This window comes from Chironomus tepperi, unplaced genomic scaffold, assembly GCF_022539635.2.
Source record: "Chironomus tepperi strain 1889 unplaced genomic scaffold, CSIRO-AGI_Ctep_v1 contig_219, whole genome shotgun sequence".
Taxonomy (NCBI): Eukaryota; Metazoa; Arthropoda; class Insecta; order Diptera; family Chironomidae; genus Chironomus; species Chironomus tepperi.
The window spans coordinates 553,788-580,994 of NW_027226341.1; the positions used below are offsets into that span (position 1 = coordinate 553,788).

General features: G+C 28.8%; 6 protein-coding genes across 6 annotated transcripts; 1 reads left to right on the top strand and 5 right to left on the bottom strand.

Moving 5' to 3' along the window:
* Positions 1 to 37: 37 nt before the first annotated feature.
* vkg (Collagen alpha-1(IV) chain viking) lies at positions 38 to 13,844 on the bottom strand. The gene is made up of 79 exons (XM_070640675.1): positions 13,477 to 13,844; positions 11,059 to 11,151; positions 10,858 to 10,912; positions 10,760 to 10,794; positions 10,648 to 10,684; positions 10,551 to 10,586; positions 10,414 to 10,476; positions 10,324 to 10,350; positions 10,173 to 10,259; positions 10,082 to 10,108; positions 9,898 to 10,021; positions 9,652 to 9,754; positions 9,425 to 9,464; positions 9,316 to 9,360; positions 9,176 to 9,248; positions 9,071 to 9,114; positions 8,882 to 8,989; positions 8,779 to 8,814; positions 8,688 to 8,712; positions 8,603 to 8,621; positions 8,435 to 8,550; positions 8,316 to 8,370; positions 8,183 to 8,240; positions 8,082 to 8,099; positions 7,965 to 8,022; positions 7,877 to 7,901; positions 7,803 to 7,812; positions 7,696 to 7,731; positions 7,581 to 7,642; positions 7,405 to 7,513; positions 7,321 to 7,339; positions 7,233 to 7,258; positions 7,083 to 7,169; positions 6,982 to 6,990; positions 6,872 to 6,907; positions 6,761 to 6,813; positions 6,640 to 6,706; positions 6,517 to 6,577; positions 6,349 to 6,463; positions 6,252 to 6,279; positions 6,127 to 6,194; positions 5,939 to 5,975; positions 5,794 to 5,874; positions 5,630 to 5,728; positions 5,498 to 5,573; positions 5,314 to 5,359; positions 5,182 to 5,245; positions 4,992 to 5,036; positions 4,859 to 4,930; positions 4,715 to 4,795; positions 4,590 to 4,652; positions 4,455 to 4,526; positions 4,320 to 4,382; positions 4,233 to 4,259; positions 4,145 to 4,176; positions 4,021 to 4,084; positions 3,902 to 3,946; positions 3,791 to 3,834; positions 3,681 to 3,708; positions 3,585 to 3,619; positions 3,440 to 3,518; positions 3,344 to 3,371; positions 3,071 to 3,103; positions 2,963 to 3,003; positions 2,839 to 2,899; positions 2,741 to 2,778; positions 2,607 to 2,678; positions 2,430 to 2,483; positions 2,303 to 2,363; positions 2,177 to 2,244; positions 2,039 to 2,119; positions 1,859 to 1,966; positions 1,739 to 1,792; positions 1,585 to 1,679; positions 1,486 to 1,513; positions 1,359 to 1,421; positions 1,271 to 1,306; positions 1,162 to 1,194; positions 38 to 1,105 (listed from the first exon to the last, which is right to left on the bottom strand). The coding sequence occupies exons 1-79, from the start codon at positions 13,570 to 13,572 to the stop codon at positions 144 to 146; spliced, it is 5,358 nt and encodes a 1,785-aa protein (XP_070496776.1). The 5' UTR covers positions 13,573 to 13,844; the 3' UTR covers positions 38 to 143.
* A 270-nt stretch (positions 13,845 to 14,114) lies between these two features.
* On the bottom strand, positions 14,115 to 16,707 carry Gyc32E (Guanylyl cyclase at 32E). Its single transcript, XM_070640643.1, has 7 exons — positions 16,568 to 16,707; positions 16,401 to 16,498; positions 16,005 to 16,315; positions 15,585 to 15,950; positions 15,381 to 15,521; positions 15,101 to 15,320; positions 14,115 to 15,040 (listed from the first exon to the last, which is right to left on the bottom strand). The coding sequence occupies exons 1-7, from the start codon at positions 16,617 to 16,619 to the stop codon at positions 14,504 to 14,506; spliced, it is 1,725 nt and encodes a 574-aa protein (XP_070496744.1). The 5' UTR covers positions 16,620 to 16,707; the 3' UTR covers positions 14,115 to 14,503.
* LOC139090681 (guanylate cyclase 32E-like) lies at positions 16,700 to 18,721 on the bottom strand. Its single transcript, XM_070640482.1, has 8 exons — positions 18,584 to 18,721; positions 18,377 to 18,501; positions 18,202 to 18,316; positions 17,942 to 18,124; positions 17,772 to 17,889; positions 17,559 to 17,717; positions 16,884 to 17,441; positions 16,700 to 16,746 (listed from the first exon to the last, which is right to left on the bottom strand). The coding sequence occupies exons 1-8, from the start codon at positions 18,719 to 18,721 to the stop codon at positions 16,700 to 16,702; spliced, it is 1,443 nt and encodes a 480-aa protein (XP_070496583.1).
* Positions 18,722 to 18,945: 224 nt separating this feature from the next.
* Positions 18,946 to 20,476, bottom strand: LOC139090867 (D-3-phosphoglycerate dehydrogenase). Its single transcript, XM_070640720.1, has 4 exons — positions 20,309 to 20,476; positions 19,974 to 20,131; positions 19,465 to 19,817; positions 18,946 to 19,394 (listed from the first exon to the last, which is right to left on the bottom strand). Exons 1-4 carry the CDS (start codon positions 20,441 to 20,443, stop codon positions 19,039 to 19,041), a joined length of 1,002 nt encoding a protein of 333 aa, XP_070496821.1. The 5' UTR covers positions 20,444 to 20,476; the 3' UTR covers positions 18,946 to 19,038.
* A 254-nt stretch (positions 20,477 to 20,730) lies between these two features.
* Positions 20,731 to 23,293, bottom strand: LOC139090866 (uncharacterized). The gene is made up of 3 exons (XM_070640719.1): positions 23,178 to 23,293; positions 22,716 to 23,120; positions 20,731 to 22,654 (listed from the first exon to the last, which is right to left on the bottom strand). The coding sequence occupies exons 1-3, from the start codon at positions 23,236 to 23,238 to the stop codon at positions 21,456 to 21,458; spliced, it is 1,665 nt and encodes a 554-aa protein (XP_070496820.1). The 5' UTR covers positions 23,239 to 23,293; the 3' UTR covers positions 20,731 to 21,455.
* A 581-nt stretch (positions 23,294 to 23,874) lies between these two features.
* On the top strand, positions 23,875 to 27,143 carry LOC139090868 (uncharacterized). Its single transcript, XM_070640721.1, has 6 exons — positions 23,875 to 24,079; positions 24,807 to 24,858; positions 24,938 to 25,153; positions 25,211 to 25,391; positions 25,454 to 25,681; positions 25,753 to 27,143. The coding sequence occupies exons 1-6, from the start codon at positions 24,010 to 24,012 to the stop codon at positions 25,855 to 25,857; spliced, it is 852 nt and encodes a 283-aa protein (XP_070496822.1). The 5' UTR covers positions 23,875 to 24,009; the 3' UTR covers positions 25,858 to 27,143.
* The last annotated feature ends 64 nt before the right edge of the window (positions 27,144 to 27,207 follow it).

The following is a 27,207-nucleotide window of genomic DNA, read 5'->3' on the forward strand; positions in this document are numbered from 1 at the left end:
TGTGTTTAAAGCAGTTCTAAGAAAAAAGCTTTTGAAATAAAATTTATGAACACATTTATTTATTTTCAATTTTATTTTTACTTATAGCAATTTTTGGTGCATATTGAATTCTTTATTTTTATTTTTTAATTTTAGCTTTGAAATTATTGCTGCTGATTTCTTTGATAATTTCTATTTCGGTTTTGACGCGAACGTTGAGGAGGTCTTCTTCGTCTAGGCGCTGGCTGAGGATTTTCTAGAGGTATATTTGGTTGAACAAATGATACATCTCCTCTTTGTTGTGGATAGAATGTTTCCGTTTCTTTTTGTGAAAATGCTGATGCATTTGGAATTGTTGGTTGTGTAGGGCGTGCTCGAAAGCTTCGATCCATTTTTCTACATACGGTACATCTGCTAACCTTGCTGGTTTGATCAGCTTTCAATGTTTGAGGACGAGGTTTTCTAAATTGCTCATGATCCTCTATAACCGAAAGCCAGTATGATGTAATGCCATCATATATGTTACATGTACCACGACCGTGACATTCAATAACCGGTTGAGCTCTGAATTCTTCAAGACAGGAGCCAGGAGAAACTAAATTTTGATGTGAATTGCCATGAGTATCAGATGTTTGCATATAATAACTATATCCAATCCATGCTTCTTCCCAACTTTGAGGGCAGTCTGGTATTTCCATACTTTGACTGTGAAGAGCTATAAGTTTAGTAGTTGTTTCACAAACAGCGCAACGTGAAACGTATTTTTCCATTTCTTTAGATGGAATTGGCGTCATTGACATTGGCATTGGTTCTCCTGTTGTAAGCCATACACTGTCATCATTATTTTCTGCATAGCTACAGACATTATTTAAATTACAGAACATAAATGGCATGGTTGAGAATTGTCTTAAACATGATCCAGATTGACCCAAATCTTGTCCAACAGCACGACTACTTCCAATTACTGATACGAAAGAATAACCTTCCCATAGAAGATTTGTATTGGCAGGACATCTTGGAATAGCTATGGTTTGGGAATGACGGGTAAATACATATCCTCGACTTCTTGGTGGTGGTCCTGGTGGTGCCGGATCGCCATTTATACCAGGTGGACCACGGAAACCATCTACATAAGTTTGAATTAGTAGAATATAAACTTAAAATATTTTTAAATTTTATTACCTAAACCATCCAATCCTGGTGCTCCTCTAAAACCTGATGAATGAATTTTAATTTTTTTTTAAGAAAAAGCTCTACCTATTTAATAAACAAAAATTCTAATTTTATGTACCTTTTTCTCCCTTAAAGCCCTGTGGACCGGGTAATCCTACAAAATATATATTAAACAATATTCATCTAATATATTTAATAATGCTTACCAGTTATTCCTTGTAATCCTTGATAACCCTTGAAACCAATACGTCCTTGAGCTCCTTGGAAACCTATCCAAAAAATATTTTATAGTTTTAAAAGCTAATTAAATAGTTGAGAAAGTTATAAAAATACCTTGAGATCCTTTTTCTCCGGGTTCTCCCTATTATTTTAATCAGTGATACAAAAGTGATACATGAAAAATTAGTTAATTTAATCAATAAATTTATGTACCTTCACTCCTTTTATACCATCGTAACCAGGGAAAGGTCGTCTTATTGAGCTTGCTGCATATGGTTCTCCTTTGTGACCTTTGTCACCTTTTCTGCCTATAATTTAGTAATAACTCATGTAAAAAAAAGTAAAATTCGTCAAGAATATAACTTACCCATCAAACCCTTTTCTCCAACTTCTCCTTCAAAACCAATTAAACCTCTTTCACCTATTAGATTTAAGAAGAAAATTCAAATAAATTATTTGTAAAAATTGTTTTTAGAAATTAGTTTACCTTTTAAACCACGTGCTCCTGGAAATCCTACATTTCCAACATCTCCGGTTTCACCTTTCAATCCATCAATTCCATCGAATCCAGGTAAGCCAATATCTCCAGTAGGGCCTTGTTGGTTGAATAAATTAGATTGTATTATTGAAATGATTTTACAATTTGATTAAATTTTTTATGTTTAACCTTTTGGTCCTCTTCTCGAAATTCCTACATCTCCAATTTGACCAGGAAGACCTTCATCTCCTCTTAATCCCGGCAATCCATCTAAAATTTTTGGAAATAGTATTATCATTTTCAAAATATTTATTAGTATTTCCTTACCTAAACCAGGTAGACCAGGTGGTCCTTGTAATCCAATATCACCAGTCATTCCTTTAGGTCCATCAGCGCTGTTAATTATATATTAGGTAATTAATTATATTTCTACAAAAAAAAAAAAAACATTACCTTGTTCCAGTTTCACCAATTAATCCAGGTAGACCATCTTGTCCATAGTCGCCAGGTGCGCCTGACAAATAATATAAAATGTTAAAGATAAATGATGTTTTTATAAGTTTTTCTCTTTATGCTGTACCTTTTGAGCCTCTGATTCCTTGTCTTCCAGATATTCCATCTGAACCAGGTAAACCTAATAATTTTTCATTTAAAATAAATGTATTAACATAAACTTAATTCTTCATGTCTTCTATGATTTTTTTTGTTAAAATTAATCTTTAAGTATTATTTATTGAATTAGGAAATATGATATTACCTTCTTCACCAGGTTCAGCCCATTCAGCAATTAATCCACGCTCTCCTTTAAAACCTCTATCTCCTTGCATGCCTTTTAAATAAAATTTTGAATTAGTCATTTTTACATTTTTGGTAGAAAAATAAATATATTACCTTTCAATCCAGGTCTGCCATCCAAACCAAAAGCTCCCCTTTAATAAAGTTTTTTATATGAAAATGTTCATGAAAAAATTAATTTTATTTATTTTTACATCATTCCTAAATCTCCTTTTTGTCCTTTTCTTCCCATTAAGCCAATGTGTCCAGTAAAACCTTTAATACAATATTTTATTTTATTTAAAATATTAATTTAAAAGTTAATCTTGAAATATTAACCTTCTAAGCCAATATCACCGATATCTCCTTTTGTTCCCCATCTGTGAAAAGTTTGATATAAATATTTTATTTTTTAAGCCATTTTAAATTAACAAATTAGTTTCTTACCCTTGACTTGTAAGACCAGGTAAACCAGGGAAACTAAAATAAATTATAACATTTTAATTTTTTTAGAATATATTTTTTAAATTGTAGCATTAGGTAAGGTTTTTCAAAACCTCGATCTTGACAAATGTACGTGATCGTTACTGAGGCGTAGAAAGAATTTTTTTGAGGTAAAGGGGGCGGAAGTTTCAGAATTTTTTTCCAAAAAAGTTCCCCGTGACGACGCCTTAATCTCGGTATCGGGGACATTTAGTGCATAGGTATCAAAATGCTTACCCTCTATCACCAGTTTCTCCTTGAGGACCTAAAATTGGAAAAGAGAAAATATTGATTTTCCTCTTAATTGTATACTAGTGTATTTGGCTTAATTACCTGGTTCGCCTCTTTCTCCAGTCAAACCTCTTTCTCCCTTGAAAGCAAATCCTGCATCACCCATGTCTCCTCTGGGTCCCTTTAATTACAAAAAAAGTTACATCAAAATATAATCATTAAATAAATCAATTTAAATATATCTTACCATTAATCCCATTTCACCAATGATACCAGGAGAACCTTTTATTGATTAAATTTTGCATTTATAAGATGTATGTATAAAAATGTATAAAATTTTTACCTGGTATTCCTCTTCTACCATCTCTTCCCTGATTAGTAAAAAGTACGATTGTTAATATTTTGTTGTGTACCATTAAAAAAAATAATTTTATTAAATCTTAAGATATACACCTTAAATCCTGGGAATCCTGCCCGACCAATTTCACCAGTTTCTCCTATAATTTATTTTTTTAAATGGCGATTTATTATTAAAAATTATAACGCAACAAATATTTTATATACCTTGTTCTCCCATCAAGCCATTGTCGCCTCTTATTCCTTTCATACCTTTATTTCATTTTAAAAGTAAAGTAAAATTAAATTACATGTTTAGTATTAAAATTTAACGAGTAAATTTTTACCTCTTCTACCATTTCTTCCACTTTTACCAGGAAGACCTTTAAGTCCAGGTGCGCCATCAATAATCTAAATTAATAAATCCTCGTATAAATCATTAAGGCTAATTGGATTAAAATATTATCTTACCCTTCCAGCATCACCTTCTTCTCCCTTAAAACCTAAACGACATTTTTTTTTATATCTTTCCTAATTTCAAATAAAACTTTAAATTTACCAATTTTTCCAGGAAGACCATCGAATCCTATAAAAATAATTTTTTTTACTTTTCAATTTTGAACAACATTTCTTTTAACAAAATTACCTCTCAAGCCATTTAATCCTGGACTACCTTGTTCCCCTTTGGGTCCACTGAATGATGCTTCACCTAAAATAAACATTTAGAGTACATCAATTCATTATTTATCGCTTTAATTAAATTAAAATTTTCTAAAGTTACCTTTTTGTCCTTGAGGTCCAATGATTCCTGCATCTCCACGAATTCCTTTCGCTCCATCGAAACCGGGATAGCCTTAGAAATTTTCAAGTTACACTTGATAAATATCATATTACACTCATATATTAATAAAATTACCTGGGAATCCTTTATCACCCTGTTCACCTTTCAGTCCAAATAATCCAAATGGACCTCTCTTTCCTTTTATTTTGAAAACAATTCATTAATGTTGTTTTTTATTAGAATAACCAAAGTCTAATTACCTGTGAATCCTGAATTTCCCATATCACCCTTCTCTCCATAGCTTCCTATTTCACCAGGTAATCCAACGATACCCATGACACCTATTTAATCGAGAAATTTTTTTATATAAACTACTCTATCCTTTCACAAAACATTTAACTTGCCTGTATCTCCTTGTGGTCCCTCATCTCCTATAGGACCCAAAAATCCATCAAATCCAGTGTCTCCACGAATGCCTTTTAATTTATTATTACAATTTAAAATTGATTTTATTGAATAAAAAAAGTTCTTTTTTACCTGGTAATCCAGTTGCTCCAACAAAACCTTCATCTCCCTTTTCACCTATTGATAAAATATTCAATTAAATAATTCCGAGTGCTCAAAATAAGAGAACCATATATCTTCTCATACAGAATTGTTAAATAACGAAAGTTCTAAGAGCTTTTATATGATAAGATTTTTATATACTGAAAGATCAAACATTTACCTTTCAATCCAAAGAGACCATTTCTACCATCAATTCCAGGCAATCCTTCTTCACCGCGATCACCCTTAATTCGAATATTTTGTTAAATATAATATTTAATATTAAAAAAAAAACTTATAAATTAAAACTTACAAAAATAATGTCTCCTCTAGCACCTTTGTTTCCAGTGATACCACGTCTATAAGTAATATTGAATTTAGATTATATTTTATTTTGTAAAAAACAAAACATTTAAAGACCGTTCAAAACGTTAATAATGAATATAGTTCAAATTTGTCATAAAAATGAGTAAACCTCATCTAATATTGATACATACAAGCCTTCTGCTCCCCGTTCTCCTTTTTCACCTTTAACACCTTTGATACCAGGTTGTCCTCTTAATCCAATAAGCCCTGCAATTTATTTATATTTTAAACATTTTAAAAATGTTTCAATTATATAATAATACCTTGATATCCTTGGTCTCCTTTTTCACCTGCTTCACCTTCGTCACCATCAATACCCATCTCACCAAATAGAATTGCAACACCAGGTAGACCACGAGAACCTAAAAGAAGGAATGATATATTTATAAAAAATCATTTTTTAAGATTTATTTTTTTAGTCAAATACCTTTTAACCCAGTAAGGCCAACGACTCCATTTTCACCAGGCAAACCGGGAAGACCATCTTCACCTCTAGGTCCATAATTTCCTTAAAAAGCAATATTTTATAAGCCATGAATCATCCACTAAGAATAATATAATTTTTTAATTACCTGGAATACCAGGATATCCTTTTACACCGACAGGACCCTAATTGAGAAATAAATTACAGTTACAATTATGATTGAAAAAATTTTAATAAAATATTTATGAACTAAAATAAATCTAAACCAAGCATTTATTATTAATTAGGTTATTATTAATTTTAAAACTCAAAATAAAAAAAACTAAAAGCATTTACTTCTCGTATTTCACCAGGTAAACCTCTAACTCCAATTAAACCTTCATCTCCTCTTTCACCCTTTTCACCTAATGTTGTAATGAATTAATATGATGCATATTTGTAAATGTTTAATAATGTATTACCTTCAGCACCAGTCATTCCTTTGGAACCCTAAAATTTCGTTTTACATGAATCATATTGTGTATAAATAAAGATATTAAAAAATGAGCAAAATTTTACCGGTAAGCCAACTGGACCTCGGGGACCTTTGAAACCTCGCTTATCCAACAAAGGAGGCCCAACGTAACCCATTTCACCTTTTATTCCTTTTTCACCACGATCACCAACTTGTCCACTAAAAAGAATAGAATAGTTAAACTATAAATTATAAAAATGCTTTAAACTTACGTTCTTCCATCAAATCCTCTATCGCCAGGTTCTCCACCAAAAGCAAACATATCGGCATTTTCTTTACAATTAAAAACAAAATTATTAAATAATTGAATGAAATTAAAAATTATAAAAAAATACCTCCAGGAAGACCATTTCTACCATCAAATCCGTCTGTACCATTTTTTCCGGGTAAACCAGCCAATCCCTGTTAAATTTTCATGTTAGCAATTTTGTTTTAGAAAATACAAAAAAACGGAACCTCTAAGCCATTATATCCTTGATCTCCCATTTCTCCATCTAAACCTCTTTCGCCTAAAATTGTGATAAATAAATGAATAATTATTTAATGCTTATTATAAATTGAATTTACCTTCAAGTCCATTTTCTCCTTCAGGGCCTTGTAAACCTTGATTGAAAAAAGAAATGATAAAAATGTAATAGGTACATAAAATATAATTAATTAAATTTAATATTTCTTACCAGGATAGCCTAAGAGCATTTAAAATTGAAAAAATAGGAAATAAACAAAAATATTAAAATTTTAGTAAATTAGAGACTTTCATACAAGATTTAGTTCTAACCTCTATCTCCGATATCTCCAAGCTCTGGTTTAATTAACTCTCCTTCATATATAACTGTTCCTTTGTGTCCTTTTGGTCCCTGGACACCTTGAGTTTTATGAATTTTAAAAATTAAGAACACTTCATTCTAAAATAATATTTGTTCCTTACCTGGTAGACCTGGTTGCCCTGGAGTACTTTTGTAGATAAATTTTTTTATTAGTTTATTGAATTTTATTAAACATATATCTGGCTTTACCCTTGAATGCCGGGATATCCTAATAAAAAAGTTATTCCAATTAATTTAGATTTTCAAAATAATGTAACACAATATATGTCTTACCTCCTTTGCCTGCTCTACCTTTCATACCCTTATCTCCTCTTTCACCTGGTAATCCTCTATTTCCTTGCAAACCTTGGAAGCCTCTTCGTCCCGATTCTCCTCTATCTCCCTATTATTTTTCAATAAAATAAAAATTAATTTATCTAAGTTGATTGAGCATAATTACTACATTTTACCTTTGCTCCAGGTAATCCAGGTGGACAAAAACCACAATCATCTCCTCTTAAACCCTTGTCACCTATATTTAAAGTGTTATGTTAAAAGCTAAAATTTTAAAAAAATTAAATTTACCCTTTTCTCCATCAAAACCGTCAAATCCAGGGTCACCTAATTTAATTAAATGAATACATTTTAATTTTATTTTTGTTTTCAAAATCTTGACATATTTAACTGTTTACCCATTGGTCCCTAAAATTATAAAAATTAAAAAAAATTATTATTTTTTAAATTTAAAATATCATTTAGGCATTACTTGTTTTCCAGGCAATCCATCAGGTCTAAAAATTTAAAAATAATACATTTGAAATTATTTAACAAACGAAATTTAAACAAAAACTTACCCTGGTGGTCCTGTTATATTATAACCTATTCCGGGCAATCCTTTGTCTCCAGGAAGACCTTTAATTATATTTTTTAAATGTAATATATGCTTAATAATTAATATAAGATGTGATTACCTGGTTCGCCAGGACCACCTGTTTGGAACAAAAAGAATAAAATTTAAATTATATATGTATGTTCATTGTTATTGTTTAAACTATTTAAAAGTTTTATTAACCTGGTAAGCCAGGGGCGGCATCTCGACCCGGTTCTCCTTGTTCACCTTTATCTCCAATCTTGATGCAAGAAAAAAAAAATAAATAAATAAATAAATTAATCAAGTTGATTTTTCATAATAAGTTGAAACTTACAACATCTTCGCCTCTATATCCCATAGGTCCTTTTGGTCCTACTGGTCCTGGATATCTAAGCATGGCAAACAATAAAAATATTTAATCTTAAATATAAAATGAACATTTATAATGAATACCCAGTTAATCCAATAGGTCCAGTTAATCCTGCTTCACCATCATCTCCACTTTGACCTTTTTCAGAAGTTCCTGGACGACCTCTCAAACCATCAGTTCCAGGATCACCAGGCATACCCTAAATATATTTTATTAAAAGATTTATTCTCTTTATTATTGTAATAATTTACCTGATCTCCAGGAAGACCACTATTTAAAAAAATTTATATAAAATTATGAGAAAAATTCTTAGTTTTTTTGTGCCAAATATATTACCGTCGTCCCATGTCACCAGGTATTCCTAAAAGAAATAGTATTCAAATGTTAATAACCTCTAAACTACTTTAACTAAAGTTTAAATATTCACCTGATATTCCCATTGGACCCGTTTCACCGATTTCACCTATTTATTATTCATTTATATTATCAATTAATATGAAATTATTGTACTGAAAACTGATGTAATATACCTTGAGGTCCGATCGGTCCAATACTAATTTCATCTAGTGTAGGATCATATCTACCGGGAGGTCCAGATGGACCTTGTCTTCCTGGCATTCCTTCGTAACCATCATCACCTATACACATTATTTTAATATTACAAGAATTAATTAATTATTTAATTTATATAAACAAGAATATTAATATTAAATAATTACCTTTGTCTCCTTTCAAACCTTTTGATCCATCTCTTCCAGCATATCTAAAATTTTTATCAATATATTTAATCATGTACAACTATATTTAATCATTTATGGTATTACCCAGGAGCTCCTTTGGCTCCTTTTTCACCTGATGCTCCTTGTGGACCAACTTTTCCAGGTTTTCCACGGTCACCTTTATCGATCAAAATTGGCTTTTTTTAAAATGGGATCTTATTCAAATATGAATTTAATAATGTTACCCTCGTTTCCTTCTGCTCCTTTGTAGCCTTTTTGACCTCGAAAACCTTTATACATTTGTTAGATAAATATGATATGATAAAGAAAAAGAGACAAAGAAATTATGCTTACCAGCTGGACCTGTGATTCCTGGCTGACCCGGGGGTCCAGTCTATAGCAATAAAAAATATTTCAATTTATTTGATTTGATTAATTAATTGATAAAATATGAGTCATTCGCAAATGATGCACAATTTTGGGATTTGCTATGTAATTTTTTTTGGTTGTGTTTTCACAACGGACAAACCCTGATACCTTTGACTCTTCTTTTCAAATGCTTTAAATTTAAAATCACTTACTTCTCCTATTTCTCCTTTTGATCCTTTTGGACCTACTTCACCTTTTTTAATATTGGTAATATTTGGACTAATAAATTCAACAGATCCTGGTTCTCCCTTTTCTCTGTAATTAGTTTTGAAATTTTCGGTTTAATTTTATTTCTAATTTGATCTTTGTTTTTTGTAAAATCTTAAATTTTACTTAGATATTTAAAATGTTAAGTAGGTAAGTATATATGTTACAGTTAAAAATAGATAAATATTTACCCTTTGCAGTAAAGATTATATTCTCCAGTTGGCCCTTTGAATCCCTTTAATCCTTTTTCGCCCTTCCTTGCTACATATCCATCTCTACCTGGATAGCCCTTTTCACCCTTTAATCCATCATAACCTATAAAATTTCAATATTAAATATCGTTTTCATTGGATAATAACAAAAAGCATTACTAACCTGGTGTTCCTTGTAAACCATCTCTTCCTATGATTTAAAATTGATTTTATTCGTAAATTTTAATACTTAAATAAATTGCAAATGATCATACCATCTGTACCACGTTCTCCTTTAGTACCCTTAGAATTAATACCTCCTTCACCTGGATCACCTCTTAAACCTTGAATTCCAATTTCACCTGAAAAATAATAAGGAATTTATTAATAAAGAATTAATAAAATTTAATCTTGTAAATATTTTACCTTGTTGTCCGCGAAGACCATGTTGACCTTAATAAATTAATCCTATGAAATATCATTTCTACATACGATCAGAATAATATTAAAAATTACCAGGTGTTCCTGGAATTCCCTGTTGACCATCAGTTCCATTGCATCCATCAAGTCCATCGGGACCTATAAATAATCAAAATGAATGAGGAATTATTTAAAGAGGCAAACAAAGTTGGTAATGAGTAATAAATCTTTACCTCTTGGTCCTTCTTCACCGTGCAATCCAGGAAAGCCTATACGTAAAATTAATATAAATTAATGTTTTTCTTAAAATAATGGAAATGAAATGCGCACCTGCTCTTCCTTTCAGTCCAGGAAATCCTTGATCACCCTTTGTAAATATTATGTTAACATTTATGATTATAGTTTCTGTTTAAGAGTCTGAAACATGTAATTTGGTACTTACTCGGATTCCCTTTTCTCCGATGTCACCGACCTCACCTTTAAATATAAGAATATATAATTATTATTTAAATGTTTTATTGCGTGTATTTAAAATTTTACCTCGATCTCCGTCTTCTCCACGAACACCAGTAATTCCATCAGGTCCTATATCACCCTATAATTTTGAATAAAATTTGAATTAATTAAATAATAACAAATGATTCATATTGGAAAATGAATCGCATCATTTTCAGTTCGAATCAAGTAAAATTTTAACTGTTAACGAAAATTTTATGAAAAATAAATTGTTAAATGCTTTACAGGAGGTCCTTCAACGCCAGGTAATCCAGGTATTCCAACACTTCCAGGTGCTCCTTTTAATCCATCACAATCACACAATGTGGTATTACAAACCTGTAATGATTTTTATTTCGATTATTAATTTTATAATATGAAATCTAAAAAATAATATTTAAAACGGAAAAAGCTTTCAATGTTGAATTAAGTATATGAATTTTGAAAAATAGTGTAATAAATAAAAAAATACAGATTTATTTTAATAATTTGTGCTTACTTTTACATAAAATAAATTCAATAAAAATAAACAAATATTAAAGCTTTTAAGAATTAAATTTTCATACTTTTTCCACGGTTACCGTAGTTTGTTAGTTTTTCCATTGGTAAACCTAACTATCAAAAATTATTTTTCTACCAATATTCCTTTTTAAGATTATTTGTTAAAGTTTACTTAACTATGCTAAATTGCAAAAAAAATTACTTTTAAAGCTTTTCAAATTGATTGAAAAATCCAAAACTTTTTTGTAAAGCTTTTATATATTAGCTTCAAATTTTAGAATTGAAATAAAAATTTGAAATTCTCAAAACTTTTTAAATTTATTAAATCAAATTCCCAGAATCTATTGAATCATATTATTCAAAATAAATTAAATATATTTTAAACGATATTAATAATGAGAAATACATATTATTTCATTGCATTAGTGTATTCGACGAAAATTAGAATTACCTTAATTTGGTTAAAGTTAATTCCAAAATTAAAGTATAATTAGGAGTTTCAATATCAATATTCTTAAAGTGCAATGAATTTTTGTTCGAGGAATTCTAGCAATTTTAAATATTTTTTATCACAATCAATTTTTGATTTTGCTCTTTTGGAATAAATTTGTAAATAAAGCATTTCTATTATGATTTTTCGAATGTTTTCTGTTTGTAACATATTTTTTTACAAACAAATTGAAGTCGCTTCCTTGTAACATTCATATGGCTGCCAAATAGACCCAATTTCATTCTTAAAGAGCCTTGGCGAAGCTTTCTTTATTTGTGTTGTTGACGGTGAAATTTTAAAAATATTACTTTGACAACAAATAATTTGCAAATGGAACTTTAAATCACTTTCAAAGGAAAAAAATTCAAGCTCCATGCTTGATAGAATGCTACAATTCTGATATGCATATTGCTAAGAAAAAAACATTTTTTTGTTAATTTTTTTCCGTTGGAAAGTCAAAATTTATAACAGAATGAAAAATCACATTTAAAGCTTTTACAAAAACCTTTTTAAAATGGAGTATAATTTTTTTAAAAATAAATTGATCATTTTTAATGACAAGAAAACCTATTTAAATTGACAAAGAAGGCGTTTAATAATGAATAGTTAAGTGAAACTTTTAAAAAGTGTCGATCATTTGATGTAATTTTTTATTCTCTTTATAGAGTAAGAAATGTTTCGTTAAAATTCATTCATTACATCATATATAAGCGTTAATATATAGTAATAAAAAAAGTTGAGATTTAATGGGATGCAAATTCCAGATGAGTTTTTAAAAAGATTTTCATTATGTATTTAAACTAATTTAATGACTAGAAAATCCTTAACGTGTTCGAATAGACAAGTTTTGGAAAGAATTTACAGTGAGAAGAAAATCTCACATCAATTCCACATCCCAATCATTATTTTTAGAAAGAAAAAATATTTCAGCTTGGGAATAGCAGTTGCAGTGAAACATGAAACATAAACATTATACATATGATTGCATTGCTCATCTTCAAAAGATCGGCATCATCTTCTTCTTTATTTTTCTTGACTGTCTTCCTTCATAGCACATTTCTTTGTATATGTAAAGATGCATATCGATCATTATTTCTGTTGAATTCGCAGAATACATATGTTCATTTCGCATCATATTACAATGGCTAACATTTAAAAATGCACAAAAATGAATCGTTTCTGTTTAATAAATTAAACGGAAAACAAATTTTCTTCATAAGTATATATCTACATTTTTGCACTTTAAACAGATTTATCTACTATAGCGGAGATTTAACGTTGTCCTATAAAAATATTTATCATGATTATTTTACGACAAATGCATTCTAGAATTGCATCCGGAGATAATATTTAATGAGAAAATTCTAGTAAGTTTTTAATATGTAATTTGTCTTTATATGATTTTTTTTATCTAAAATTTAATGTTGCAACAGTGTTAAGAAATATATATATTATATACATATATATATATATATATATTTTTAAAAAAAATTAGCATCAAGAAATAATAAACTAAATGACAAGTTTCACTTGAAAGGTCAATAAAAAAATTTATGTGACTATATATTTTTGATAAGAATTTTGTTTTATATAAGAAAGATGAACAAATCTCAATTTCACATGGTCAGTAGGACAGTGATTTGATTAGAATTAAGTACTTAACGTTCACATACCACAGATTCTGATGAATGAATTAAGTATCCTAACAATAAAACTATCCATAAGAACTTATTTATCATATTTGTTGATAAATTGTTATATTCTAACATTTTATGGCACTTCTTTAATATCTTTTTCTTTTAATGATTCACTATTCATTCATTTGTATATTTTCTTAGAACACATAAAATAATTGCAAATGATATATATAATATTATTCTATGTGCTTCGTCGGAAGTCCAGTTTACAATTATATATAGCCTAATTTATTAAAACTTATCATTATCATAACACTTTTATATAAAAATAACTGATAACGCTAAAAGGAAACGACTGGACTATATTTTTTGTCTCAAAATTTTCATCCGATCGAATAAGCGACTCCCGCGAGACTGAGTGAAATTTCTTTTGAATTAAATTTGGTTTATGCTGTCTCTTCATCATCATACTCGCTTTGTTTTTTTCTGTTCTCAGAGCATTTTCTTTTCTAATTCTCTCAGAACTTAAAAATAAATCAGAAGAAGACTAAAAATGCATTTGTTTAAAATTCTCAAATATCATTTAAACTTTATTGTTTTATTCAATTTTTCTTGTCATTTAACATAAATAAGCATAAATATCTAGAATGGTTTTTATAGAATATTCAATATAATTTTGCGGCTTTTCGCTGATTTATTCTTCAAAAACTTTAAGTACTGCAATACAATTTCTTAAATATGATTCTCAACATATCAAAATATGAAAGGATCTCAGATCTACACTCAGAATACTCTTTATTGAGGACTACGTCGAAATTTTGCAATCGAATTTCAATCTTCGTCTTGCATCGCGAAACACCGGATAAAGCAAAAAAGTTCAAAATATAATCAAAAACTAAGTGGCAAAAAGCTATAAGCCTGGATCCTTAAAATTCGAAAACTTAATTATATTAACCCTTATTAAATTCTAAAACATTCATTTAAAATCCGTGAATTTTAAAAATCAGCTAACTAACTTCCGCGGAGTTTAAATTTCTCCATCTCTAGAAGTATTCAGAGTTTTTTAAATCGTGTAAGCTTTCGTGAGAACACCCTTTGAATATGAACGAATTGGTAATTTATCTATATTATTCATTGATTTCCTGGCAGTTTCTTTGTTATTCCCGTATGTTTTTAACGAACTTCTAAAATCCTGAGATTGAAGACTCCAATTTTCTTCCGAATTTGAACCTTTTAACCAGAATGTCTTCATATTACCTTTTCCTTTAATATATGTAAATCCTCTTTCGACACAAATAAATTGATTTGTTTTTCTCAGCAACTCGAATGTTGGACAAGAAATTTGTATCTTTAAGGGTTCTGATGTACTTTCCATTCGTGATGCTATATTAACTGTATCACCAAATAAACAATAATGCGGCATTTTAATTCCAACAATACCAGCAACAACCTGACCTGAATGAATGCCTATTCTCATCTTAAATAAAGCTCCGGGACGATGACGTATTTCAAGCACTGTAACCCTGTAGATAAGTGTTAAAGCCAAATATGCAATTTGAACAGCATGATCAGTATTTCTTTTCGGTGCACCGGAACATACCTTTTCAAAATAAGTGATTGCTAAACACCATCAGTAACAAAAAAATATAAGAAAATATACCATATACGCATCGCCAATTGTTTCAACTTTGTAGCAATCGAAATTGGAGATTATCTCATCCATCAAAGAATATAAGTCATTAAGCATCTCCACTACTTCAAGGGGAGTACTTGTAGAACAGATTTCTGTGAAATCGACAAGGTCAGTGAACATTATTGTTACACTGTCGTATAATTCTGCAATTACAGTTTGGTTGTGTATCAATGATTCTGCAACTGATCTGTAAACGTTTCAGAACATTATTTATCGCAAGTTTTGTTAAATAAAATATTCATAATACTTTGGGAGCATCCTTAATAAAAGATTTTCGGTTCTTCTTTTTTCTTCCATCAATTGATTTGTTCGTTTTTGTACAAGCTCTTCCAAATCTGATGCATATCTTTCCATTAAGGACATAATATTGTCAAAAATATTTGCCTTTCTATAAATTATTCAAAGATAAAAAACGAGTTGTAAAATTGAAAAAAAAATAATAATTTCTTACAATCCAAATTGTAATTCCTTTAACTTTAACCGAATCAATCTCATATCAGGGCGCTCATTAGGATCTTTCTGCCAGCATGCCATAATTGTGTCTCTTATGTAGTCGGGGGTTTTTAAATTGTTCATTGAGGGTCTTATATGCAATAACGGATTTTTCAGTTTATTGATTATATTTTCATAAACAGGAATTGTTTCATTATCAAATTTATATCCAAGTCCATACGGCCCTTTCTTTCCAAATGTTTCGTATAACAAAATTCCAAAGGAATAAGAATCACCTTTTTGAGTACCATCATAGATTGAGTGACCAGTTTGTAGCAATTCTGGTGCTAAACTCAAATTACGCTTAATTATATTCTCCAAATTTCTATGAAATTGATAAAATAAATTTAACATTATTTTATGTAAAAGCATAACTTACCCATCAACAATTACATAGTCGCTTTTGAATTTATTTAAACCAAAATCGGATATTTTGCAACACCATCTTGAATCAATAAGACAGTTGCTAGTTCTTAAATTTCCATGTGCAACAATTTCACTGTCATGAAGGTAAATCATTCCTTTTAATATATCAAAAATTAGGGAGGAGATGAATATTTCATCCAATTTTACATCATCGTTATTTAGAATATTTTCCAAACTTCCTCGCGTGTAGTATTGTGTTATAATATAAATGCTTTGATTTTCAATCGAAACTCCAATAAAAGAAGCCAAATTTTCATGTCGTAACTACGTAAATCATAGAAGTAGATAATTGTTTAGAAAATCAGAAAAACAATGCTTTTTTCATATATATATATGAAGGTATAGGTACTTCTCTCATAAGTTTTAATTCTTTTTTAATATTTCTTGTCAACTCCAAAGATCGTTTGCAAATTTTTTTTATTGCTACCAAGTTGCCCTTATATGATCCTATACTTAAATAATAATTAATTTAAATTTACGTTCACACTAATTCGTGCAATATTTATTCTGTTATACCTACGGTTGTGTAATACTTTTTATTACTTGAATCTCCTGGATTAATACTCATAACACGAAAATGATGAGGTCTATGTCAAGTATTGTCTTCAGTACAATAGTCATATTTAATTTGAGAAATTTCTTTAAGATCTACTTTCCAAATAATTGATTGAAGTTTTTGTTCATATCGATACTGCCTAATGATACCAAAAATATAATAAAGAATTTAAAGACATTCGTTAAAAATATTTATAAAAAAATAATAAAAACCTGATTAGAAATACACAGATAAATGCCAATAAAGTGATCAATAAGCTAGATAGAATTATTAAACTTTTGTCAATTGGGCATCCTTCAAATCCGCAAATAGGTTCATCGTTTGGAGGGAAACCACAATTCCACATGATTTGTTTACCAGGAATTAACTTAAAGATTGGCAAACTACTTTGATTTTGAATAAAATTCCCAATTTTTTCCATTCGGTATGTTCCATTAATAAGCTGAATTCCGATTAAAGAAAAATTTCCTTCTGCATTTCCGTTTTCATCGATAAATACATCAAATCCTTGTTTAGATGAAAATGTATTATTAAATACATATTTTTGCATTAATGATCGTCCGTCTTTAAGATTTCCATTTTCTTCCAAAATTTTAGTGGCAGCTTTTGCATAAACAATTACAGCATCGTAAAGGTATACAGCTCTCGCCATGAAAAATATGGGATAAATTCTATCATGAAATGGTACGTTAAATTTTTCTTTAGCCTTTTCTCTAATTGCATGATAAAAATTTGTCAACTTTTTAGTTGGAGATGAAAGTGCAATTTGTAATACTGATTGATAGACTTTTGGATTTAATGTTATATTTTTTGATCGGAAACGTGATAAAATATCTGTGAAGAAAAGAATGTAACAGATTATCGGTTCACGTATAATATTCATTATTTAAATTATATAATTTTACAGTAAAATGATGAAATTAGAATGAATAAAAAGTATGTGTTGCTTACTGTATCCATGAAAATTATTTAAATGAAGTTTTGTTTGATTACTGCTAAATTCATCATTAATCATAATTATCATGTAAGTTCCTTCATCCAAAATTTTACGTTCTTCTAATCCTATCATGAAAGCTTCGAATGCATAATGTCCACCAACAAACACATAAACTATTAAAATACATAAAGTTAATTTCAAAACGATTCAAAAATGATAAGAAATACTTCTTGTCTTAAGATAAGTTTCCTCTATGATTTTATCCATAGTTCCTTTCTTATTACTTAAATAATCACTAAACTTTTGAAAATCTGTCACGTTTAAATTATTTGTATGCGATAATGCCTAAATATAAATTATTTGAAATTTATTTTGAAAAAATATTCAAATTGCAAACCTTTATAGCAGTGCTTATATCCATACTCCATTGTCGAGTGTCACTGATAATTACAAATTTATTCCAATGATAAGCTTTTAATAAGGCAATGACACTTTTTGATATTTTTTCTGGAGGACCAAGAGATGTTCTTGCGAAAGTCGGGAAAAGTGTTTTGTTATTAACCTTAATATCAGCACATGACTTTTGGATATTTTAGAAGTAGAAAGAGAAAATAATTTTTTTTTATTCTATTAAATTTTAAAATTAAAAAAAATTACAAATGATATTATTGGAAGATTCCATGCTGCTGCAACCAATGCTTCGTTATAACAGTTTTCATCAGGACCTATGAAACCCACTACATTTTCCTTCAACATCAAATCACTCATGTTTCTAGAAAAATGTGTTTAATACTTTTGATAAATAGAATGAAATTCGATACAAAGTACATACTTTAAGATTTCGTAAGGAAGATTTTTTCCAATATTTACTGCAGTATATTCCAAAACTTTTCCTGGTAAAATTCTATTGTCTGAATTTACATAATCAACAGCTAGTGGAAGTGCACCCAAAATTACCTGATTTATATTCAAATTTAAAGCCATATAAAAATAAATATGATTATCCTTTGAGATTAATATTGAGCTTAAGAGTAATTACCTTAGACGATGTGTATTGAGACAAAAGCCCCAAACGGATTATAGAATCGTTTTTATTAATTTCACATTTATGTAAAAATACTCCTTTAATGTTAAGCACACTTAAGTATAATGTTAAAGTAATGAACGTTATAGACATTTTTTTCTCCTAATTTATTTCTTGAAAAGCTCTTCTACTTGTTGAATATCTGAAAAGATCTGAAATTGAACTGAGACAATTTATCAATGCTTCTACCGTTTTTATAGACAAATTTCATACATTTAGTTCCTTATAAAACGGTTTTGAGAGACAAAAAAGAAAATTCTCTGAGAGAAATGATATTAAATTTTTCTAAATGAAAATCATTCTTTATTATTGCGAATTCTCTCCAACAAATAAATAATTGAATGAATGTAAAATCTGATTATTTTTTCCGATGCTTCTAAAATGGAAGTTTATGAATAAAAATTCATAATTTAAAAATACTTTTTTAGAGTCGAACGATTTACTACACCAGCATATTGAGAGTATACTTGAGATTTTCCAGTTAAAGCAATAAACTGCTCAGATACTTCCACAGCAACCTTAATTTGAGCTTCTTTTGTACTTGCTCCCAAATGAGGTGTAGCAACAACTTTGGAATGTTGAATTAGCTTCTTGGTAATATCACTAACTGGTGGTTCTTCTTCAAAAACATCAAATGCTGCTCCACCACATGTGCCATTATTTAAAGCATCTAAAATTGCTTGCTCATTGATGACTCCGCCACGAGCTACGTTCACAATTTTCACGCCCTTCTTGCATTTATTTAAAGTTTCAGTTGATATTAAATCTATAAAATTAAAATAATACTTATGTAATAAGATTGCTAATTTTAATAATTTTTATTTTTGAATAGCTACTTTTGGTTGAAGGAAGCAGAGGAACATGAACTGTAATATAATCTGCTAATGGCCAAATTTCTTCTAATTCCTTTTTTTCGATTCCAGCTAATGCAGCTTCTTCTTTTGTGGTTATGGGATCGTAACCAATAATTTTCATTCCAAAAACTTTCATTCTCATTCCAACTTCTCGTCCTATTCGACCTAAGCCTAAAACAGCAAGTGTTTTGCCATACAGTTCTGTTCCGCTAAATAATTTGCGGTCCCATCTTCCTTCCTTCATACTAGCATACGCTGAACAAAATGGACGAGCTAATGTTCCAATCAAAAAGCATGTCAATTCTGTTGCAGCTATAGTATTACCACCTGGTGTACTGAAAATTAATATGAATCATTTAGCAAGCATTTTTTCAAATACAACTAGTAACTAGGAAGTAATTTTTTATCAGGTCAAAGATTTTTTCATTTCCTATGACAATTGATAATTGAAGAATTAGCATTAGAAAAGTAAATATTTTTTAGTTTCTTACTTCAAAACAACAACGTCGTTATTCGTTGCAGCTTCTACATCTATGTTATCAATTCCGACGCCAGCTCTTCCAACAACTTTCAACCTTCCTTGTGACCCCGAAGATAATACATCAGAAGTTATTTTGGTGTCTGATCGAACAATTATTGCATCATATTTCTAATGAGAAACAAGTGAAAATATCGAGCATATAAATTTATGCAAAGTATATGGAAATTCATAAATGTTCTAATACATTTACAAAACTGAACATTTCAAAAAATATTCAATTTTTATAGGTATTTGCATTTATGACTTTCAAACTAATGAATTCCACGTTGGCATGTAAGTACTTACTTTAGCTTCTTCAATAAGAATATCTTTCGATAATTTTAATTTGTAATCAACTTCGATTCCGTTTGCTTTTAATAAATCAACACAAGATTGATCTACAGCATCACAAACAAGAACGTTTTTAATATCAATAGGCATTTTTCTATGAAGAACTTAGAACTGATCATGCAAAAAGACACAAAGCTACTGATGTATTTAAATAATGTAACGAGAATAAGTTCTGAGTGATAAGAGAGACTTAATGAAATGAGAAAACAAGAGAGCATAGTATGCACTTTACACTCAAAACTGGTTACTGCATTCAATTATCGTGTCATTATTCCTTCTTCTTGTTTTTGAAATAAGAACCCTGAAAATGCTATAAATTTTTTTTTTTAATACCTAAACTCAATAATTACTGAGTTTTGCAGGTAAATTAGACAATATTTTCCATTTATTTGCTTTATATGCATTTATTTTGAAGAAATATTAAATAAATAATCTATCAAACTTTTTCGTGGTGTTGATTTTGGCATATTGAATTTGATTCCATTTGTGGAAGTATCATGTCCATCTAATAACATCACAAGAATAAGTGAATATAGCAAAATTCCAGCGATAAGAATTAATCCTTGCATTGTTTCCTTTCTATTAAATTTGTGACTATTTTCTTTTTCCATGCTTTCTATTTTTGAATCAACAGTACATTCTTCATGTTCTTTAGTTGTAGTTGATACCTTTTTTTTAATAACTTCACTCAGTTCATCAATTTTATTTTGCATTTTTTTGATAGATAACTTAGTGATTCCCTTTTGTTTAATTTGATTCTTCTTTCTAAAAAAGTTCTCTTTACTTGGTTTTTCATAAAAATTTTGCTTACACGTCAGTACAGTTTTTGATTTATTTACTTCGTTAGCATTGTTGACAATTCTTGAATCAATTGAATTCTCATCTGATATTTGGATTGGTTCTCTCTTAAGAGTATCTTCATGCTTTGTATTTTCTACTATATACTTAATTTTTTGTTTATGGATGACCGCTGATGGATGCTTGATGAACTGACTTCCTCCATTCAAATGTTTTCCGTAGAAACCAGACATTTGGAAATTTTCAACAAATGATTATAAAAATGAAAATGAAAAGTCTACTTTGATTAGAATATCTGGATAAATTAATTATTATAATTGAATAATATTGTAATTGTTACGAAAAATATATAATTGATGTTGCTGTAGAGACTGTTACATTCACTTTTTGGTAATGTGTTACAATTATCATTTTGAAAGCATATCTCACAGTGCTCATGATCATTGATACATTTAAATTTTTTTGTAGTGGATAAACTAGAGAAGCATCCACGTGACACATGATTAAATTCGTTTGTCCATGTAAAGCATCCTCGTTGTTCATATGTAATGTTACCTTCACAAGAGACATTTTTCAAATTTTGTGGTTTATTTAAGCAATCCTCATTTTCTTCAGATGTACATTCAATGCAATATTGCTCAGCCTTTTTCTCGTTATTACAGCCATCTTCTTTGCAAAGTGAGCATGAATTGGATAATTTACATACGTTAGAATCCAAAGTGCATCCTCTGATTAGTGAAATATTCGAAACTTGAAAGACGAAACATGATTCTTCCTGATGATGTAAAACATTTTTTGTACATGGCGTTTTAGAGCCATCAGTAAATCCCCAAAGACATTTAGGATCTGTTGACGTATCACATTTAATGCAATTTAATTTAGGTGGCCGCATAATACTATTCATATTGCAATTTGATGTTTGACAAACATCACATTCATTAGGATTTGCTTGACAAAGATTACTAAAAAAGTCTGAGTCCGATAGACATCCTCGAGAAGTAACATTATTTTTATCTACTATAAGATAGCATGAATCACGAAAATAAAATTTCTCACAAGGATGAATCATATCATCCTTTACATTTCTTGAACATTCTGACGATGATAAACCTCTGCATTGATAGCAGGAAATTCTATTGCTGGGAAATATACCACCATTGCACAAATTTTCTGAACATTGTTTACAATTCACAGTTTGAGGGGAGCACTCAACAGTAGGATCATCGATTTCCAGAGAACAACCTCTGTGTGTTGTAGAATTTGGTTTTACATAAACTTTGCAAGTATCGAAATAATTGTCACAAATTTTCATAGGTAAATCCTCTTTTAATGTTGCACAGTTCGAATTTTCAAATGAATTGCACGTAAAGCATGTTTGCAGTTTTTCCTTAATGTTGCAATTATTTCCAACACAAGTTTTACAATAATGATTTTTTTCACATTCTTGCTTTAGACTATCATTTACCCCTAAATGTGATAAGCATCCGCGTTTTACTGTATTACCTGCAAAATATAAATTTTCATAACTTGTGACTAATTAATGAAAAAAAAATTTTTTTTGAACCTTTTTCATAATGATAACAACCCGTTTGGTGTGAATTTCTACAATCCACTTGCTGTAGATTTGAATCAACAATAATACATGATTGTCCTAATGTTGAATCACATTCTATGCAAGTGTGATAATTTGCTGGATCTCGATTTTCACAATTTTCATCATCACAAAATAAACATTTTGGATTATTCAAACATACACTTTCACGATTACATAGGTCTGTATTGTTGCATGTCTGGTAAACATTAATGCTTTCATCCATTTCTGAACCGCATCCTCGATAAATTACCGAATTTCCGTCAACAAACGTAACACATTCATCACCTTCCTCGCATAAAATAGTTGCAGTTGCATTTAAATTTGATGGACAGTTTTCATTGAATTTTGAATTGCAAGAAAGGCATCTAAGACAATCTATATAAAATTTAATTAAAATTGTTAGGTATCATCGAAATAAAATTTTAAACTTACGTGATGTCACTACTAAAATAAGTAAAATTAATATTATGTTTCCTATTTTTTTGATACACATTTTAATATGAATTTTTGAGATCTTTTCCTTTGGACCTCCAATAAAATAATGAATAATTTTTGGTAGAATAGAAAATTTTATCTTTATAAGACATGTAAACATGCATTTTCCATTACTCGTTCAGCTAATTGTACAAATTCGATAAGATATTATACTAAAGAGTATCAATTAATCATTCAGCAAAAGTTCATAAATGACATTTAGTTTTTTAGGTATTATACTGGCAGAGAAACTCAGAAACACAATATTTATTCAAATCTGATAACATAATCAAAGCATTTCAAGTTATTCATAATAGATGATTGATAAATGTCAAAAATCGGCTATCATGTGCTTGTCAGTTAATCAGAATGAAAATATAAATTATCAGCACAATCCGAATATAATCAACTGATTTCATTATTTTCTCTTTGCTAATAGATAATAAAAAACTAAATTTAGAGATCAATTAAAAGTTTAAACATTATACCTTAACAGACTACAATGTATATTAAAACAGAAAATAATAATTCAAATGTAGCCGAGACACAAATTCTAATGTTTTATGATAATTTCCCCCTAAAACATTGAAAACATGTAAGCATTAAAAACAACATTGTATATAAAGCAATATTTCGATAGCATTTCTTCATTATAACATTAAAGCTGGCAGCAAGCAGAACGTTACACGTTACTAGTTTGATGTGAAGAAATCTTATTTTTTGTTTATGAAAAAAGTCTATATAAAAAAAGTTTAAATTTGTGTTTTTTCTCTTCGTTGACGATTTTAAAATGGCTGCTGCAACATCAGTAATTGTACTTGATAGATCAAATAATACAACTTGTACAATTAATTTACATGGTAAGTATAACAAAATAATAATTTTAATATTATACCCGGCTCATGGAAAAAAGTTTTCTTGTCTGAAGATGAAAAATATGAAAAAGTCTAAAAAACAAAAAAAAGTGTTTCAGTGTGAGTACGCGCAGATTTTCAGATTTGGAACCAAACCAAACTAAGAGTTTTAAAAAACGCGGTTTTTTTTATATTAACTAACTGGAATTATTTTGAGAGACATATGAAAATTGAATTTAGTATTTGTGTCTTTTAGGTAAAATGTATGATGTAAAATTATTCTATTAAAGTGTATGTGTGTAGATCAAATGTCCAATTTAATTATTATATGATCCTACTTAAAATTACTTAATGGATGATTTAAAAAAATCCTGACAAAAATTTCAAATCGATTCGCCAATTTCAAAGGTCTCATGTGGTAATCAATTTAATATGAAGGAATGACTTTTAGTTTTTCATCACATTTAATTAATTAGAATTTCAAAACTAGATTGCAACTAAACCTTTTTAAAACTAATACATTATACTTTCAAAATCATTGACTCTGCAATCAATGAAAACAGGTCTTATAGTTGAAGGTCATTTTAAAATCTAATAACTGTTAGATCAGATTGAAAACTAAATCATTGATGTTAATTTAAGTATGAAATTAATTTATAGGATTTTTGGAACGAAGACTTTTATCTTTAAAATTTTTAAAAACAATTAAAATAGAACAATTTATTGTTTATAGGTGCGACTGTAGTATCATGGAGAGTTAATAATCAGGAACAACTTTTTGTTAGGTAGGTTTTCAATAATGAATTTATTTTTAAATCGCGAATTTTTAATTAATTAAATTTGAATAATTTAACATTACTTTAGCAAATTGGCCGTTTTTGATGGTAAAAAAGCTATTCGAGGAGGAATTCCATTTGTTTTTCCACAATTCGGTGCATCACAGTTTGGTCCAAATCATGGTTTTGCAAGAATTGTCAGATGGACTCTTGAGCGTGGACCGGAAAGACTTCCTAATGGTGATATTGAAGCAGTACTAAGCTTATGCGATAGTGATTTTTCGCGTTCAATGTGGAACTACCCGTAAGTTTTCCTATTCTCCAATTTCTCAACATAAAACTGAATTTATGTTTATTTTAGATTTAGAATTACATACCGAATAATATTAAGAGAAAAAGAATTACATTTTCATATTGGAGTTTTTAATCCAAGCAAGGAATTAGCTTTTTCCTTCAATCTTTTATTGCATACATATTTAAAAGTACCAGACGTTCGTAGATGTCAAATTACAGGTCTTCATGGTTGCACTTTCATTGATAAGGTAAAGAAAAATTTCGTTTGTTCAAATAATAAGTAATTTAACGTTTATCAATGTCAAAACAGACAAGAGATGGTGCAATCTATCAAGAAGGGCGAGAAGTTGTAACTGTAAATGAATGGACTGATCGAATTTACCAACATACTCAACAAGAGCACATCATTACTAATGTTGTGTCAGGAAGAAAAATGAGACTTCAAAAATACAACTTTCCAGATACAGTCATTTGGAATCCATGGTTAGATAAAGCAAGAGAAACTCCTGATTTTGGTGATGATGAATATCCGAATATGGTAATATAAAAATATGATAACTAAAAATAAATTAATAATAATATAATTTTTTTTTCTCATTATTTTAAAAGGTCTGCGTAGAAGCTGGTCATGTAAGCTCTCCTGTTTTATTACTTCCAGGAACAGCTTATGAAGCTTCCCAGATTTTACAAGTAATTGTAAATCCGAAGCGGTGAAATTCAAGGAAGGCCCAGCGCCTTCAAAATCAGAATCAGCCTCCTACTCCAATTCAGCAGCCTCAACAACCGTCTTCAACACATTTACCACATACAGCACAACATCTTTCATTTAATCCTTTTATTAGATAAACATAGTTTCATGTGTTTAAATAAAAAAATAACATTAAAAGATTTTATATTTCAACTACATATTTAAAGCATGAATGAAAATTCAGAGAAATACAAAACGTGATTCATTGTAAATAAATTCTTAAATTCCTTTCTCATAACATTAAAGAACGTTACATGAGATGCAAAATCTTTTTTTTTTATTCAACTAATTTCAATTGAATCAAGTCTTAGACAAAATTTAAATTGAAATTAGGGGAAGAATTGTTCACACCTGCAAGGCAGTTGGTTTTTATATATTCGGATATATTCCTAAAATCAAGTCGAGTTTATGAGAAAATTGATTACTTCTTAAAAATTGATCTGATTATTAAATCGATCAAATTAAAAATTAATTTTTGTAAATATTTAAAATTTAGTACTTGATATTCAAAGATATTCGGATGATGTATTATGTAGCTGCATCTAAATGATATCTATTTTTATATGACTATGAAATTGTGTTTGAAATTTCAAAGAAATGTTGATAAATCAATATTAAAATTTTAACAATTTCTAATACTACTATCACTATCGATACTTTAGGAACAAAATTTAAGTCAAAGTAAAAAATTATAAATTATCCAATAAAATTAAAATTAGACATTTCAAATAAAATACCTACATAAACATTTTTAAATTCATGAAAGTAATTTTAAATAATGGAACGATTTTTTCACAAATTTTAATTAATAAATCCAATGTATACGATTGAAACATAACCATTAAAATAAATCTAGAGTGATCGTGAAATTAATAAACTAATTACATGTTATTAGAATTTTTTGCTCAATTTTGTCTACTATTAAAAAAAATATACTTCCTAAATATAATAATAATAGAAATAATTATGCACAAACCCCAATATCTTCCAAACAGAAATAAAAATAAGAATGTTGTCAATTTTAAAACTTCCAATAAGTGTTAATAGGTTTCTCAAAATTAAAATTAAAATCACAATAAAAAAGCTGATATTATTTGTTTGAATCAAATGGGTTAAAAATTAAACATGCACAAGAATTTAGAGTATCTATAAAATTACGAAATATTTCTGAATAAATTACAAACAGAGTTAAGTTGTAAAAGCAACCCTAAAAATCATTTTTTTTTCTTCTTCTAAAATTCAAGTTATTGTAATTTAATACATATTCAAATACCTATTACCTATTTTAAATAAAGTTCAAGAATTATTTTTAAAAA

Coding starts and splice junctions, on each gene's coding strand:
- LOC139090681 (XM_070640482.1), bottom strand. CDS start 18,721: ATGTCTATAACGTTCATTACTTTAACATTATACTTAAGTGTGCTTAAC. Junction 18,502..18,583: donor CTCAATACACATCGTCTAAG/GTAATTACTCTT, acceptor AATATAAATCAG/GTAATTTTGGGTGCACTTCC. Junction 16,747..16,883: donor AGGATGCCCAATTGACAAAA/GTTTAATAATTC, acceptor TGGTATCATTAG/GCAGTATCGATATGAACAAA.
- LOC139090868 (XM_070640721.1), top strand. CDS start 24,010: ATGGCTGCTGCAACATCAGTAATTGTACTTGATAGATCAAATAATACA. Junction 25,154..25,210: donor CGTTCAATGTGGAACTACCC/GTAAGTTTTCCT, acceptor TGTTTATTTTAG/ATTTAGAATTACATACCGAA. Junction 25,682..25,752: donor ATGATGAATATCCGAATATG/GTAATATAAAAA, acceptor TTATTTTAAAAG/GTCTGCGTAGAAGCTGGTCA.
- vkg (XM_070640675.1), bottom strand. CDS start 13,572: ATGTTAGAATATAACAATTTATCAACAAATATGATAAATAAGTTCTTA. Junction 10,477..10,550: donor CGGTGAAGAAGGACCAAGAG/GTAAAGATTTAT, acceptor GATTATTTATAG/GTCCCGATGGACTTGATGGA. Junction 7,170..7,232: donor AGGGCAACCAGGTCTACCAG/GTAAGGAACAAA, acceptor ATAAAACTCAAG/GTGTCCAGGGACCAAAAGGA.
- LOC139090867 (XM_070640720.1), bottom strand. CDS start 20,443: ATGCCTATTGATATTAAAAACGTTCTTGTTTGTGATGCTGTAGATCAA. Junction 20,132..20,308: donor TTCTTATTGAAGAAGCTAAA/GTAAGTACTTAC, acceptor GTTTCTCATTAG/AAATATGATGCAATAATTGT. Junction 19,395..19,464: donor TCTGCTTCCTTCAACCAAAA/GTAGCTATTCAA, acceptor TTAATTTTATAG/ATTTAATATCAACTGAAACT.
- LOC139090866 (XM_070640719.1), bottom strand. CDS start 23,238: ATGTGTATCAAAAAAATAGGAAACATAATATTAATTTTACTTATTTTA. Junction 23,121..23,177: donor TATTTTAGTAGTGACATCAC/GTAAGTTTAAAA, acceptor AATTTTATATAG/ATTGTCTTAGATGCCTTTCT. Junction 22,655..22,715: donor TTGTTATCATTATGAAAAAG/GTTCAAAAAAAA, acceptor TATATTTTGCAG/GTAATACAGTAAAACGCGGA.
- Gyc32E (XM_070640643.1), bottom strand. CDS start 16,619: ATGAGTATTAATCCAGGAGATTCAAGTAATAAAAAGTATTACACAACC. Junction 16,316..16,400: donor AATTAAAACTTATGAGAGAA/GTACCTATACCT, acceptor TGATTTACGTAG/TTACGACATGAAAATTTGGC. Junction 15,041..15,100: donor CAATTGGCGATGCGTATATG/GTATATTTTCTT, acceptor TATTTTGAAAAG/GTATGTTCCGGTGCACCGAA.